The sequence below is a fragment of the Talaromyces stipitatus genome, genomic scaffold, assembly GCF_000003125.1.
Source record: "Talaromyces stipitatus ATCC 10500 scf_1105507295511 genomic scaffold, whole genome shotgun sequence".
Taxonomy (NCBI): Eukaryota; Fungi; Ascomycota; class Eurotiomycetes; order Eurotiales; family Trichocomaceae; genus Talaromyces; species Talaromyces stipitatus.
In genome coordinates, this window is record NW_002990119.1 from 1,940,030 (window position 1) to 1,952,929 (window position 12,900).

The 12,900-nt window shown below is 46.8% G+C and overlaps 5 protein-coding genes across 6 annotated transcripts; 4 read left to right on the forward strand and 1 right to left on the reverse strand.

Annotated features, from left to right (window-relative positions):
• The first annotated feature begins 140 nt into the window (after nt 1-140).
• Nucleotides 141-982, forward strand: TSTA_104280 (SNF7 family protein Fti1/Did2, putative). The gene is made up of 2 exons (XM_002486401.1): nt 141-225; nt 277-982. Exons 1-2 carry the CDS (start codon nt 181-183, stop codon nt 871-873), a joined length of 642 nt encoding a protein of 213 aa, XP_002486446.1. The 5' UTR covers nt 141-180; the 3' UTR covers nt 874-982.
• A 1,574-nt stretch (nt 983-2,556) lies between these two features.
• TSTA_104290 (MFS transporter, putative) lies at nt 2,557-4,188 on the forward strand. Its single transcript, XM_002486402.1, has 3 exons — nt 2,557-2,997; nt 3,055-3,537; nt 3,587-4,188. The coding sequence occupies exons 1-3, from the start codon at nt 2,633-2,635 to the stop codon at nt 4,113-4,115; spliced, it is 1,377 nt and encodes a 458-aa protein (XP_002486447.1). The 5' UTR covers nt 2,557-2,632; the 3' UTR covers nt 4,116-4,188.
• Nucleotides 4,189-4,311: 123 nt separating this feature from the next.
• TSTA_104300 (Fasciclin domain family protein) lies at nt 4,312-6,478 on the forward strand. 2 transcript variants are annotated; one of them, XM_002486403.1, is made up of 4 exons: nt 4,312-4,402; nt 4,541-5,576; nt 5,631-6,005; nt 6,057-6,478. In XM_002486403.1, the coding sequence occupies exons 2-4, from the start codon at nt 4,635-4,637 to the stop codon at nt 6,324-6,326; spliced, it is 1,587 nt and encodes a 528-aa protein (XP_002486448.1). In that variant the 5' UTR covers nt 4,312-4,402; nt 4,541-4,634; the 3' UTR covers nt 6,327-6,478. The 2 variants fall into 2 exon arrangements, with proteins under 2 accessions (XP_002486448.1, XP_002486449.1); XM_002486404.1 differs by having other exon boundaries at nt 4,312-5,576.
• On the reverse strand, nt 6,479-10,394 carry TSTA_104310 (chromatin remodeling complex subunit (Arp9), putative). The gene is made up of 4 exons (XM_002486405.1): nt 10,255-10,394; nt 8,749-10,174; nt 8,136-8,697; nt 6,479-7,866 (listed from the first exon to the last, which is right to left on the reverse strand). The coding sequence occupies exons 1-4, from the start codon at nt 10,282-10,284 to the stop codon at nt 6,762-6,764; spliced, it is 3,123 nt and encodes a 1,040-aa protein (XP_002486450.1). The 5' UTR covers nt 10,285-10,394; the 3' UTR covers nt 6,479-6,761.
• Nucleotides 10,395-11,121: 727 nt separating this feature from the next.
• TSTA_104320 (MFS transporter, putative) lies at nt 11,122-12,735 on the forward strand (the record flags this gene model as incomplete). The annotated part of the gene is made up of 6 exons (XM_002486406.1): nt 11,122-11,583; nt 11,638-11,698; nt 11,746-11,984; nt 12,033-12,429; nt 12,479-12,610; nt 12,659-12,735. The coding sequence occupies 6 exons, from the start codon at nt 11,122-11,124 to the stop codon at nt 12,733-12,735; spliced, it is 1,368 nt and encodes a 455-aa protein (XP_002486451.1).
• Between the last annotated feature and the right edge of the window lie 165 nt (nt 12,736-12,900).

Consider the following 12,900-nt stretch of genomic DNA (forward strand, 5'->3'; position numbering starts at 1 on the left):
GTAGCCTAGAAGTAAAAGTACTAATGTAGAACTTGGGTAAGAGTCGAGGCACCCAGATAACGTAGCCAACCACGTTACGCTGGACCCGCCTCTCCGCCTCTATCGTATCCTCTTATCATTCATCACCGCTCAACCTCGTCACACATCTGACAAGTCTATATCAAATCTATACACATCAAAATGCCAGTCCGAGACCCCATCTTCGAAGCTCGTACAAATGTGAAGGTATCTCCCTCTCCCATCTTCCTTGTAGGAATTATACTGATGAAAGAAAAGCTCCACTCCAACCGCCTGAAAAAAGAAGCCCTCCGCGCCGAAGCAACCTACAAATCCGAAAAAGCCAAAGCCGACAAAGCCATGAAAAACCGCGAATTCCAAATCGCACGTATCCACGCTGGCTCCGCAGTCCGCGAAAAGAAACGCCAAGTAAACCTCAAAGCCGAAGCCGCACGCGCAGACGTAATAATCAACGAACTCAAAGCCGCACAATCAACCCGCGACACTTCACGCACACTCGCTTTGGCATCGAGGGGATTAGACGCGGCTAGTAAATCCGTGAATTTGGAACATCTGCTAGCGCACGCGAATAACTTTTTGGCGAGATCGGAGGATTTCAAGATTGCGTCTAGTGCTATTTCGGATGTGGCGCAGGGTGTTTCGCAGCAAGAGTATGGTGCGGAGGGGGAGAGTGAAGTTGATAAATTGATGGAACAATTGGCTGATGACGCTGGAGTGGATTTGAGGAATGCTTTGGATGCGGTGACAGCTGCTGCTCCTAAAGAGGATGTTAAGGAGCATGCGAATAAACATGCTGATGCGGAGGTGGAGGATGCTCTTGGTGCAAGGTTGAGGGCTTTACGGGCTGAGGGTTGATTTTTTTTTTCTTCTATTTGTTTTTTTCGGAGTTGATGTTTAATGTTTGATGTTTTTGGCGCTGGTTATGGATATATAGCGTAGTTCTTGAATTTGATGTTGTTTATTCGTGAGTATATACCTGCTTGTACATAACATACTGATCAACCTACACCACAACCTCATAAGACGAGCAACCTAGCAATGCCCGATTTTCCTTGGGCCCTTCTGACACTAACACATAAACCCTCCCAGCAGAGAAGCACGAGAAAAGTCAAGCCCAAAGACACCACTATAAACAAACGCCAATTCCTATCACCTTCGATGTGAAACAGGCCTGCCGCCCACAATGTCTGCTCTATGTGTGAAACTCTTTTGCAAACAGTTCTGGGAACTAACCGCAACCAGTGTAGATGAAAGAAAGATCAATGTAAAGATTGCAATGACCTTCACTGTTCGACTGTCCTTGGCTTGCCGCTGCGTAACTGCGAGGTTTACGAGATTGTTTTTCTGGCCTATGGGATTATAAGACTTGTCGATATCCATAGATACACATCAGTCTCGGTTTTAAGAAGAATCTTGGAAGAGGCGGAACGTACCACTTCAATCTGCCCGAGAAGTCTATTCCTCAACTTAGAAACCTTATTAGAGAGTGATTCGCACTGAGACAGAGTAAGTATGAACCGTGCCTCCAATACAGACATATAACATGTCGGCAGAGTACTCAATCCAAGCTTCTGTCGGATTTTCTCCGCTTCAGCGACAATATCTAAACGAGAATGTCCCATTTTCAGCCCAAAGGACATGACTGTATGATATAACAAAGCTCAACATGTACACCATGAAGCTCATTGGGTAGAGTTGCAGATAGAGACCTGAGACGATCAGCCTCTATGTTCCGTGTCCAGGTTGGAGATGTCATGTTTGTTGCTGTTTCTATCTCAGCTGTGTGTTCACGATATCAGTATTGAAAAAAAGGGGTTGCTTGTTCGGTGTCGAATGACAAGTGCTGCAAGCTTAGCTTTCAACTCAGCCTCATCTAGGCATTCATCTTGGGCGTCGGGATCAGCCATATTCCAGAACTGGGCTCTCGTCTTTGTGGTGCATATCTCATGGTTGAGATGATATCGTTGGGCTTTGGTAGAATGCCTATGGTTGATCAAGCTATTAGATTTCATGACATGCATAACCGTGTCAACTGCACTCATCATTGTTTTTGTCTTGTGTGAGGTGTGCGGTTGACTACCTTTCTTATATGACTCGGATACGACAGCCCTACAATACGGTATTCGCGAAGCCACCGCCACCTGCTCAGGAACGGAGTAGTTAATCTAGCATCAACCTCGTATGTCTCAGCTCCAATTCAATTAGACGATGACTTTTACGGCGCATTGGTGCCTGGGTTAAACTTAGGGGTATGATATTATCAAGTGCTGGAGGGCTATCTATGAAAGGGTGCCAGACTTCTATACCGGTCACGGAGGTGAATACTGAAAGCAGATTTAACGCCATATATTGAGTCACTTACGATAGTTAACAGATAGATAGATACGGCAGAAGCGTAGCAATCATCGTGGAGATATCAAGTTAGGGCACACTGAAATCGGATTTAAACTTGATTAGGTCATCCAATCCGATTCGCCGAAGATATCAAAGATCTTCCTCGGCGACATTTCCGACTGTTTCTTTCGCTTCTTTTTTTTTACCTCAAATTATTCTTATACAGAATCAATCAATATACTCACTTGATGAAAAGCTTTGTCTACAATTGATTGTAAAAATGCTCATCCCCATCCTCCAGGAATTAGGGTTAATTTCCCTCTGGCACTCCTCCCTAGACACAAAACTCCTCTGCTCCCAACGCTTCGTCCGCCTCTTTGCCTACGGCGGCTCAACTCTGATTCTGGCCTCTTACCTCTCTACTCTGGGTATATCCGATGACCGAATCGGATTATTCATGACCCTGACTCTGGTAGGCGATGTGGTAATCAGCTTCTTTCTGACTCTCTTCGCGGACCGATTGGGTCGTAAAGCGGTGCTTTTGTTGGGTTCGGCGATGATGTGTGGCAGTGGTGTTGCGTTTGCGTGGTCCGGGAATTATTGGGTTTTGTTGCTTGCGGCGATTTTGGGGGTTATTAGTCCTAAGTATTTCTCCTCCTTCCTTCATATGGTGTGTTGGATAAAAATGCTGATGATTGGTAGTGGAAATGAAATTGGTCCTTTTCGGGCTGTTGAAGAGTCGACTATAGCCCATCTTACGGCTAAAGAGCATATGAGCGATATCTACGCTTGGTATTCATTGATTGGCACCGCCGGCACGGCTCTCGGTATGATGGTGTGCGGCTGGGTCATGTCGATTCTGCAAGAGACTAAACGTTGGGATTTTATCCCTGCGTGCCGTGTTGTTTTCATGTTGTATGCTGCTGTGGGTGCCGTCAAATTCGTCTTGACGATGGGATTGAGTTCGAATGTGGAGGCTGGAAAGAAGGAGCAGCCAGACAATGCAGGCACTTCTAATGAAACTGATCCATTATTAGGATCTAGTCAAATTGACGAAACTGTTGTCACGCCAAAGCAAAAGAGACTATTCTTCTTGCCCGGCGTCGAGGCCCAGTTCGTGGGTCTAGTGACTAGTCTCTTCCTACTCTTTGCTCTGGATTCATTCGGGTCGGCACTTGCTTCATTGTACGTTTTGCTTCATTGATGATCCTATCAATTACTGACAGACGTCCAGGTCATGGGTAACGTATTACTTCCGCCGCAAATTCAACATGACTGACGGCGAGCTCGGCTCTCTCTTCTCCGGCACAAGCGTCATCCAAGCTATCTCCATGCTCCTCGCATCTTCAATCGCAAAACGATTCGGAAACGTCAAAACAATGGTCTTCACCCACTTACCCTCGGGACTCTTTCTGGCCCTAATGTCCGTCCCGAATTCCTTGCCTATCGCCATGATTTTCCTAATTGGTCGCGCATGTCTTCAAAACATGGACGTTGCGCCTCGGTCTGCGTTCTTGGCGCAGGCTTTACCTGCCGAGCAGCGAACGGCTATCATGGGCACGATCAATGTGGTCAAGACCACTTCGGCGAGTTTGGCGCCGTTGTTGACAGGCGTCCTGTCTTCAAGGGGAGCGTTGGGGGTTTCGTTTGTGGTTGCAGGTTGTTTGAAGATTTCGTATGATTTGGGTATGTTGATTACATTTGGGGGGATGGATAGGGAGCATCAGAGAAAGGCGCAGGTTGAAGCTGAAGCTGATGCTTGATTTGTCTGTAATTTTTATATTCACCTATAAATCTATCTATATAAGAAATAATAATAATAGTGAATGATCGTATAGAACAGCCCGCCCTCCTATTGGTCCATCCATGTCCAGCATCATGCGATATCCATGACCTCACTCGCCACTCTCATCTTCAATCATTCATCAAATACTTTATTCTTCTGTTTATTATAAGGACACTCCGATTAAATACTCAACTCATCAATTCACACTTCTTTCGAGGTTCTCTCCGCGGATATTCGAAGAACAAAGCTAATCCCGATGAACGCGTAAGCATCCCTGCTTTTGAGAATTAGTCTGGATCTCGTATTTCTTCTGCCTGATTCCGAATGATTGAGTACATCTATTCGCTGATCTGTCTGGGAGTCATTACGTTAGCTGACCAGGTATCCCCGCGATATATATAGAACAAGAATTGGACTTGTCCGTTGAATTAATTTAGTTCATCTCGATTTCATCAATTTATCAAACAGGCGGTTATTTTGGATAGAGCACATCAAAATGAAGGCGGCGGTTATTCTCTCCACGGCCTCGTTGGCAGCTGCGTTTGTGATCCCGGGGAATGATCAACAGCTTCTCTCGGCTTTGTCACAATATGCGGATGCCTCCAGTGTAGTGCAGGAATCAGTCTCTAAGCTAGAGTCATCAAAGGAAAGCATCGGCCATTACTACTTTGATAGTAATGATGAATATGACAACGAACATGACGGATATCTGGCCGGATCAGCCGGAAATGATGGCACCCTAGAGAAATGGTATGGGTTGGCCGAATTAGTAGATGGGTTGCAGAAGAGTGTCGAGCAGTTTGAGGAGATCGACCTTGAGTGGTTAGAGAGATCAGATTTTGAGGAGAAGCACTTTAAAGGCAAGCATCACAAGGCGAAACATGGAGATGACGAAGTGGATGCCTTTGATATTCCAGCATGCGGACACCATCGTCCCGGTGGTCTCTTATCCAAGACCATGGCTCAATTGAAGCATCTGCTCGGCTTCCCAGCTCCAATTTTCCAGAATGATGGATATCATCCTCACCATCCTCATCATGGTGGTCATCACGACCACTCAGACTTCACCATCTACGAACTCATCTCCAAAAGCAACCACACCCACATCTTCACTCACCTCATCAACAAGTACGACGATGTAGTGAAACTTCTCAACTCGACTTCTGGCAAGAAACACACCGTCTTTGTGCCCGTGGACTCTGCATTCAAGAATATCCATCATCCGCATCACAACATCAGCAAAGAAGCTATTCTCCACCTGCTCGAATACTACATCTCTCCCGAAGTCTTTTCTGCGCCCGATTTCTTCAATGTCCAGACAGTACCTACTCTTAGACAAGAGGAGACCAAGAGCAAATTCCCGCAACGGATCAGTACTTCCCTGACCCGTAAAGGATTGACCTTGAATTTTCACTCGCATGTCATCCGGCCTGATATCGTACGCTCGCCCCCCTCCTCTAACAACCCGAGAACAAAGACTAATAATAACCAGTACGCAACCAACGGCATAATCCACGCAATCGACAACCTCCTCCTCCCAGCCTTCTACTCCAAAACCATCGTCGAACTCGTCCCCTCCGTATTCAGCACTTTGGATCTAGCCCTAATGAAAACAGGTCTAATCGACGAATTCGACCCTTCCACTCCGACAATTGGCGGTACTTTCTTTGCGCCTACAAACGACGCTTTCGCGAAATTGCCGCTTGAAGTTAATGCATTCCTGTTCAGTCCGGCGGGTCAGAAATATCTAAAGGCGTTGTTGAAGTATCATCTTATTCCCGGACATACCGTTTTTACGGATGCGTATTATAAAGCTAAGTCCGATGATGACGACGATGAGGAGGATAGTCTTGTTGCTAAGAAACATGTAAAATCCCTGTCCATTTCTATCTTGATATATACTGATGATATAATATAGTTCGACCTCCCGACATACCTCGACAAGAAACCTATTTCCATCGACATCCGCAACTTCCATCGTCTGGCCCTGATAACCGTTAACAAACACACACCCGTAGCAGTGGCAAATGTCCCCGTCAAGGAAGGAGTGATTCATTTGGTTCCATCTGTTTTGATTCCGCCTCATAAGCATGATCATGGCGCTTCTACTACTGAGGGTGGATATGATGGGGATCATGGAATCAGTGTTGATGAATTGATGGGAAGATTGGAGCCGTATCTTGAGTGATTGATCATATTTTGATATATCATCTCCTCTCTTCTGACGATCATATTATGTATAATGACATTTATGTTTGTTTGACCAAGACTGGATTTCTTTACTTTGTTTCGTGTGTCATATTGATCTATTTCTTGGAATATATATTCAGATTTTGTTTGTAATCTTTTTGATTCTATCATGATCATCTAGCAGATAGGCTATTCATATGTAAAAGACCTATAGTGGAGACCCGTAGTGGAGTTTCTTGCGCATGTCTCGACTCTCAAGTCAAGATCGTATGGAGCTCGAGGTGCCTCGGCATGATGAGAGATTCGAATCTAGACTGGTGGCGACTCCGCTCAAGCCCTGAATCCCTCCTGTTGGACCGGACACGGCTTTGTGTGGTTAGACAAGTGTCATGCTCGTGATGTGTAAATAATGCATCTTCTCTTCTGAGATGAATCAAGAGACCCTCTGTTTCTTCCCCGCATCAAATACATTCCCACCAAACTTGCGCTTCTTCTGTTCCATCGCCTCCATCTCCTTCCTCATGATCATCTCCTGTTGCGAAATCTTTTGCTGCTGTGGCACAAATGTCGACTTCTTGACGCTCGCGAATGCATTCGATGGTTTGACGGCGTTGGGTTTCGCTAACGAAAACACGTTTTTCGGTTTCGATGTCGAGGAAGAGAACGATATTGCAGTCTTTGCAGGGCCTTCCGGCTTCTCTTCAGATTTCTCTTCAGCCTTATCCTCACCCGAAGACGTAGGCATAGCAGGTTTCGCTCCAAAACTAAGCTTAACCTTTTCACCTTCCTTCCTCTCCAATATCCCCGCTGTTTTCTCCTCCGATTCCTCCCCACTGCTTCCAGCCCCAGCACCAGCACTTTTATCAGCAGCAGCTTTAGCCAATTCAGCCTTCCGCGCCCTCTCAACCTGTTCCTGAATCTGCCTCTGCTCCCTCTCCTCATCGCCCCTATCCTGCCTCTCCTTCTTCATAACAGCCTCCCTCCTTCTCAACGTCTCAGGCCGATTATCAATCCAACTAATAAACAACCCCTTCTCCGTCTCTTCAACCCTCGCAATCCCCTCCCGACCCAAATAAGCTGCAAACTGCGTCAAACTAGTCCATTTCGTCGCATTCATATGCGTATGACTCTTGTTGCTGATAACCTGCTGATAGAAGTGGTTGATGTGGACTTTCTTCTCCCCATGGCTTGTACGCAATAAATCGATAAACTCTTTCAGAAACTCGGCCGAGTATTTGTCTATTGCTGCTTTGGAGTTTTCGCCGATCAGGAGCATTTGTCGAACGTGCGATTCGCTTTGAACGTGGCATTTGAAGCCATTCTCGTCGCGACAGGCCTTTTCACAGGGCTGGCAATACCACCTAAGTCTTGTTAGCCCGCGAGACTTCAGTTTGTTGCTGATTGCTTTGGTAGATCCTGCTTCGGCACGAGGCATTTTGTTGTTTTTCGGGTTGTTGGGAGGTTTGCAAGTTGAGAAGTTGGATTTGTATGAGTTGCGATGGTAGATATTCGGGTGTGGCACGTGCTTACTTCGCCACCTTGATTCTGATTGGCTAGATTATCTACTTCATTCTTTTGTGATATAACTAACCCGGTTCAAGAGTTCACGATTTCAAGAATTCAAAAGTTCGACGATTCTAAACTACATCTGATACTCAGATCAAATTATCCACCGCGCCAATCAACCAAACTCCCATCCGAACATCCTTCAATAGCAAAGATCAAACATGTAGAAAGATACTTTTCGTTCTCCAGGTATCGAATATGAAAGACAATAAACAAAGGGGATAATCAAACCAAAGCATACTCATGAATAGCCGACGGCCCATTGTCATTATACTCGGCTCGCGGTAAATACCCCTTATATTGACCCTGACTATCATTAACAAAAACGATCTTGGCCGCAATCTGAGCTCCCAAGAACACCGACTCTTCCATCCCCGGACGCGGTGCTCCCGCCGGATTTGCAGATGTCGTGTTTGTACCGCCTGCACCTGTAGCACCTGGCGCATTGCTGCCGCCTTGATCTTTCCATTCGGGGAAGTAATCGGGCGGTTTGACCGTTTTTACTGATGTGGGTGTTTGCGAGTGTCCCGTGGAGCGGTGCATGCTTGACATGGCGAGATAGGCTTGATTTTCCTGCATGCCTGGTGTGTTGGCGTGTGTTGCCGCAACAAGTAATGGGTTGACTCCGTGCGCGGCAGGGTAAGGGAGAGGGTTGGGCGTTTGGCTTCCAAGGTTTGCAGGGGTGGTTGTGCCGGTAGCCATTGGAGTGGATATATTCGAGGGGATCTCAGAGGTGAAGATACCTGCCGATGGTGACAGGATGTATTTTTGCGTGATTGTAGAGAGTAAAGCCGGGACGAAACCTGTAATCTCAGTCAGTATAGTCAAAGAAAGAAGCCTAGAGTTGTACGTACCACGAATGCGGCTCCCGTTCCCAATAATGATCAGATTATCCCACAAATCACTACGTTTCGCAGCATCCGGAACAGCCAAAATAGTATGATGAATCTGGGCAGCCAAATCCTCCAATATTCCACCACTACCCCGTTCCATCCTGTCTTTTCCAGGACTTGCAAGCAAGAACCGCTCAGGCCCAACCTCAATTTCTCGTCTTTGCCGTACATACTGAACCGAATCCTCTATTCGCACAAATTCCTCAAACTGGAATGTAGCAGTTTCACGCTTGGAGTTTGGTAAACGCGTAGGCTTATTTGCATCAGCACCGCCCTTTTTCCCCGGCCCAGAAACCGCTTTTTCCTTTTCACGCTTGGCTAGGAACTCTGTTGTATTACCACTGGTAATAATGGCGGCAACATCGAGTACGCCTTCATCATCATCACCGTTTTCATTGTTCTCAGTTTGTGTTCCACGACCAGGTCCTCGTGGAAGCTTGGACGCATTGTTTGCTTCACTCGAACCTGTGGAAGCAGCAGCAGCTGGGTTGGCACCGTTTTGATTGCTGGAAGTACCAGTAGACCCAGGTAACGGGGTCCCTGGCGGAAGAATTTCTGTAATATTACTGCGCTTCAGCTGTTCGCACATTTCTCTCGTGAATCCTTTAGGTTTCAGAAGCTCCTCCAATCGATCCGTCATCGTTTCTCCACCACAGCCTTCTAGAGCAATTCCGCGACCCTGATCTTGAACCACAGACTCCAGAACAGCAGTGACATTTGCCTTGCCGTAGCCGACATCAACAACCGTCGCAGTAACCGTGCCATAGGCATAGCAAGCCGCGAGCGCTGAGTCCATGAGACAGAAAGCAGGTGGTTTGAATTTCTCAAAGATGAACTGTGTCAGAATTTCGCGATCACGTGCTGTCCAAGCTGGTTCGGATATGATCAGGACCGGGGTGTGAAACGGTGGACTGAGTGTATTGTATACATGTTCGAGCAAGGCCAAGAAACAAGGCCAGTCAACGATATGTCCATTTTGTATAGGATATATGGCTCCCTCGTCAGAAATTATATCTTCTTCCAGGAATGTTTCTTCTTTGGGCTCGGCCTCTTCTGAGTTCGTTTCCGCCCCCCCATTTCCATTCGTTCCTTCAGCAGGCGCGGCGTTACTCGTCCCTGGGTTTTTCTCTTCTGTAGAATCATTTGCAGTCTCCGCACCTTCCTCCTGTTTGGGTGCCTCTGTCATTTCAACATCAGGCTTCTCCTGTCCATTGGTATTTTGGCTCGTAGATGTAGCTGGTTTCTTTTTCTCGCGAATTTTGAACGGCTCATACTCGCCTTTCTTTTCGGCGGGGAACATGCGCGTGGGGAACCGGTGACTGGCAGGAGTAAATGATTCAGGTAAGCCTAATTGCGCGAGTGTAGTTTGAGAGCCCGGCGCAATGAGCTAGGTTATAAGTTCTTAGCGACCTCTCGTGATACAGATGATAATTTGGGGATCCGTGCAAGACAAGATGCGCGACGTACCAGAACATGCTCATCCTTGAATTGAGGCATATCGCTCTACTCAGTCGGCAGCAGCCTAGACTGAGTAAACTGAGCAGATGCGTAACCGATGAAATGAGAAAAGCAGAATAACCGAGCGAACTGTCTGACTGCGAGTGATTGGAGATTGAAGATTGGAGATGTTCAGGTGAAGCTCGAATGCGGCCGGACCCAGCTTGGCGACGCGCTTTGCTTCGGCCAATCAGATTGCGGGGATGTGCCTATATAAAAGCCTAACAGATCGCCGTCGAAATCTTCTCTACAATCTTGACGAGTGTCTCTATTTCAAGAGAAGTGCTTGATCTGATGCTGCTATACTATTGAATATTTTCATCTGCATTTGATTGCTTGCCCCGACATATCTCATATACTTGAGTTCATATCCGCAAGACATAGCTGGATGATCCTGGATCTAATGGCTTCGATCTGCTTTACGAAGGCCACCTGGGAGGGAAATTTTGGTTGCAAAAAAGCCTGCCATGTTAACCGGGAATCTTAACTATACTATTTCATCAACCGCAATGCTAGGGATTACAACCGGACCAGGATGTCTGTAATGATCATCGCCTCATCGGGACCATGCCAAACTTGGTATGCATCTAGTACTCTCACACTAGGCACCTAGACGCCGAAAAGACTCTGACCGATAAAAAGGATCTTTGATATAGCCGGCAACGCAGTCGGCAATATGCCGATATCGCCTGTACCGAAGGGCCCACAATCACAATCCACTTGCATACTTGATGTCTTCAAGGATTGACTAGATTTGTAGTTTCTCTACTCTCGACATGTCGAGAACGGCGAATTGTGTCTGTACGCAGAGGATAAACTGTCGGTATATTGGATATCATGGGATCATCAACTCATTCCGAGCCAACTGACCTCCCAACTCCTCCTCCAACAAGCCCTAAAGTAGTAGTCGGCTACGACCTCCCAACATGGCGTAAATACCTAATCCTCTTCGTGATCAGCTGGCTCACCCTCGTCGTCACTTTCTCCAGTACATCCATGCTCATTGCAACCCCCGAAATAGCATCCGACCTCTCAACCACCCCGGAGATTCTCGATGTAACCAATGCCGGTGTCTTGGTAGCCATGGGCCTGTCGTCGTTGATATGGTCTCCGCTTAGTGATCTGTTTGGTAGACGGAAGATTTATGATGTTGCCATCTTTTTCATGTTTGTGCCTTCGATTGGAGCTGCGGTGGCGCCGAATTTGGCGGCTTTTACGGCTATGAGGTTGGTGGGTGGGTTGACGGGGACTTATTTTATGGTTGCTGGGCAGACTGTTATTACGGATATTTTTGAACCGGTATTACTATTCTCAATGCTGAAAAGATCAAGGCTAATTGGTTGGTGTCGACAGTTGTATCGTGGTCAGGCAACTGGCTTCTTCATGGTCGGGAGTGTGGCTGGTCCTGCTCTCGGTAAGATCGCGCTTCAAGGCAATAGTACGGTAGACTGATTGTAGCAGGTCCCTGTATTGGTGGTGTGATAGTCACATTCAGCCACTGGAGAGATATCTACTGGCTCCAGGCAGCCATGTCAGGATTCGGTCTGGTTCTATCCATCATCGTCATCCCCAGCATCAAGAGAGAGGTTGAAGTCGTCCATGTGGCCGGAGCACAGAAACTCTCACTCTACAAGACATTACAGAAATTTAATCCCCTTGGCGTGTTTCGACAGTTACTTTCTCCAAACATCTTGCTCGCCGTAAGTCTCCTCTTTCCACGCAGAGAAGGATAGCAGCTAAATAGAAAGGACGTAACATGTGGCTGTCTAGCAGTCACTCAATACGGAATCCTCACATCAGTCCGCCACGTCATAAATCCACGCTTCAACCTCACCACCCCTTTGATCAGCGGTATATTCTACATTGCCCCTGGAGCCGGCTTCTTCGTCGGTAGTATCGTGGGCGGCCGTCTCTCAGACCGGACCGTGAGACGCTACATCGCCAAAAGGAACGGCATTCGTTTACCGGGTGACAGACTCAATAGTGGCCTGATTGGATTGTTTGTGATTCTGCCGATTTCGTTATTATTGTTGGGTTGGGGGTTGCAAGAGGGCATTGGCGGGTTGGCGTTACCGATTGTAGCTGCATTTTGGGCTGGAGTTGGGTTGATGGGGACGTTTAATGCGTTGAATACATATACAGCTGGTACATCCCCCTATCTCTGTCTCAAGAAGTGTTACGCTAACTTCAGAAGAGGTGAATCCTGCCAAAAAAGCAGAAGTCATCTGTACCAAATACATTGTTCAATACCTCTTCGGAGCTGGTAGTTCGGCAGCTATTGTTCCTTTGATTGATGCTATTGGTGTTGGGTGGTCATTTACTTTCTGTAAGTTCTCCGCTGATTATGAAGTTCAGTGACTAATGGTTGCTCTAGTGGTCGCGTTAGACTTTATAGGAGGTGGTATGGTCTTGCTGATTACGAGGGTTTGGACCAAGGTGCCGAATGAGTGATCTCTTATGATGATGCTGATGATTTATGAATATACAGTGTGTTATTTGACAGGCTTAGATCTTGATAGACATGAATATAGAGTTACATGAAATACCAGTTGAAGTTCAAGGACATATCAATATCTAGGCTCAGGGTTATTGTAATGGGATGTTAGTCCGTTGGTT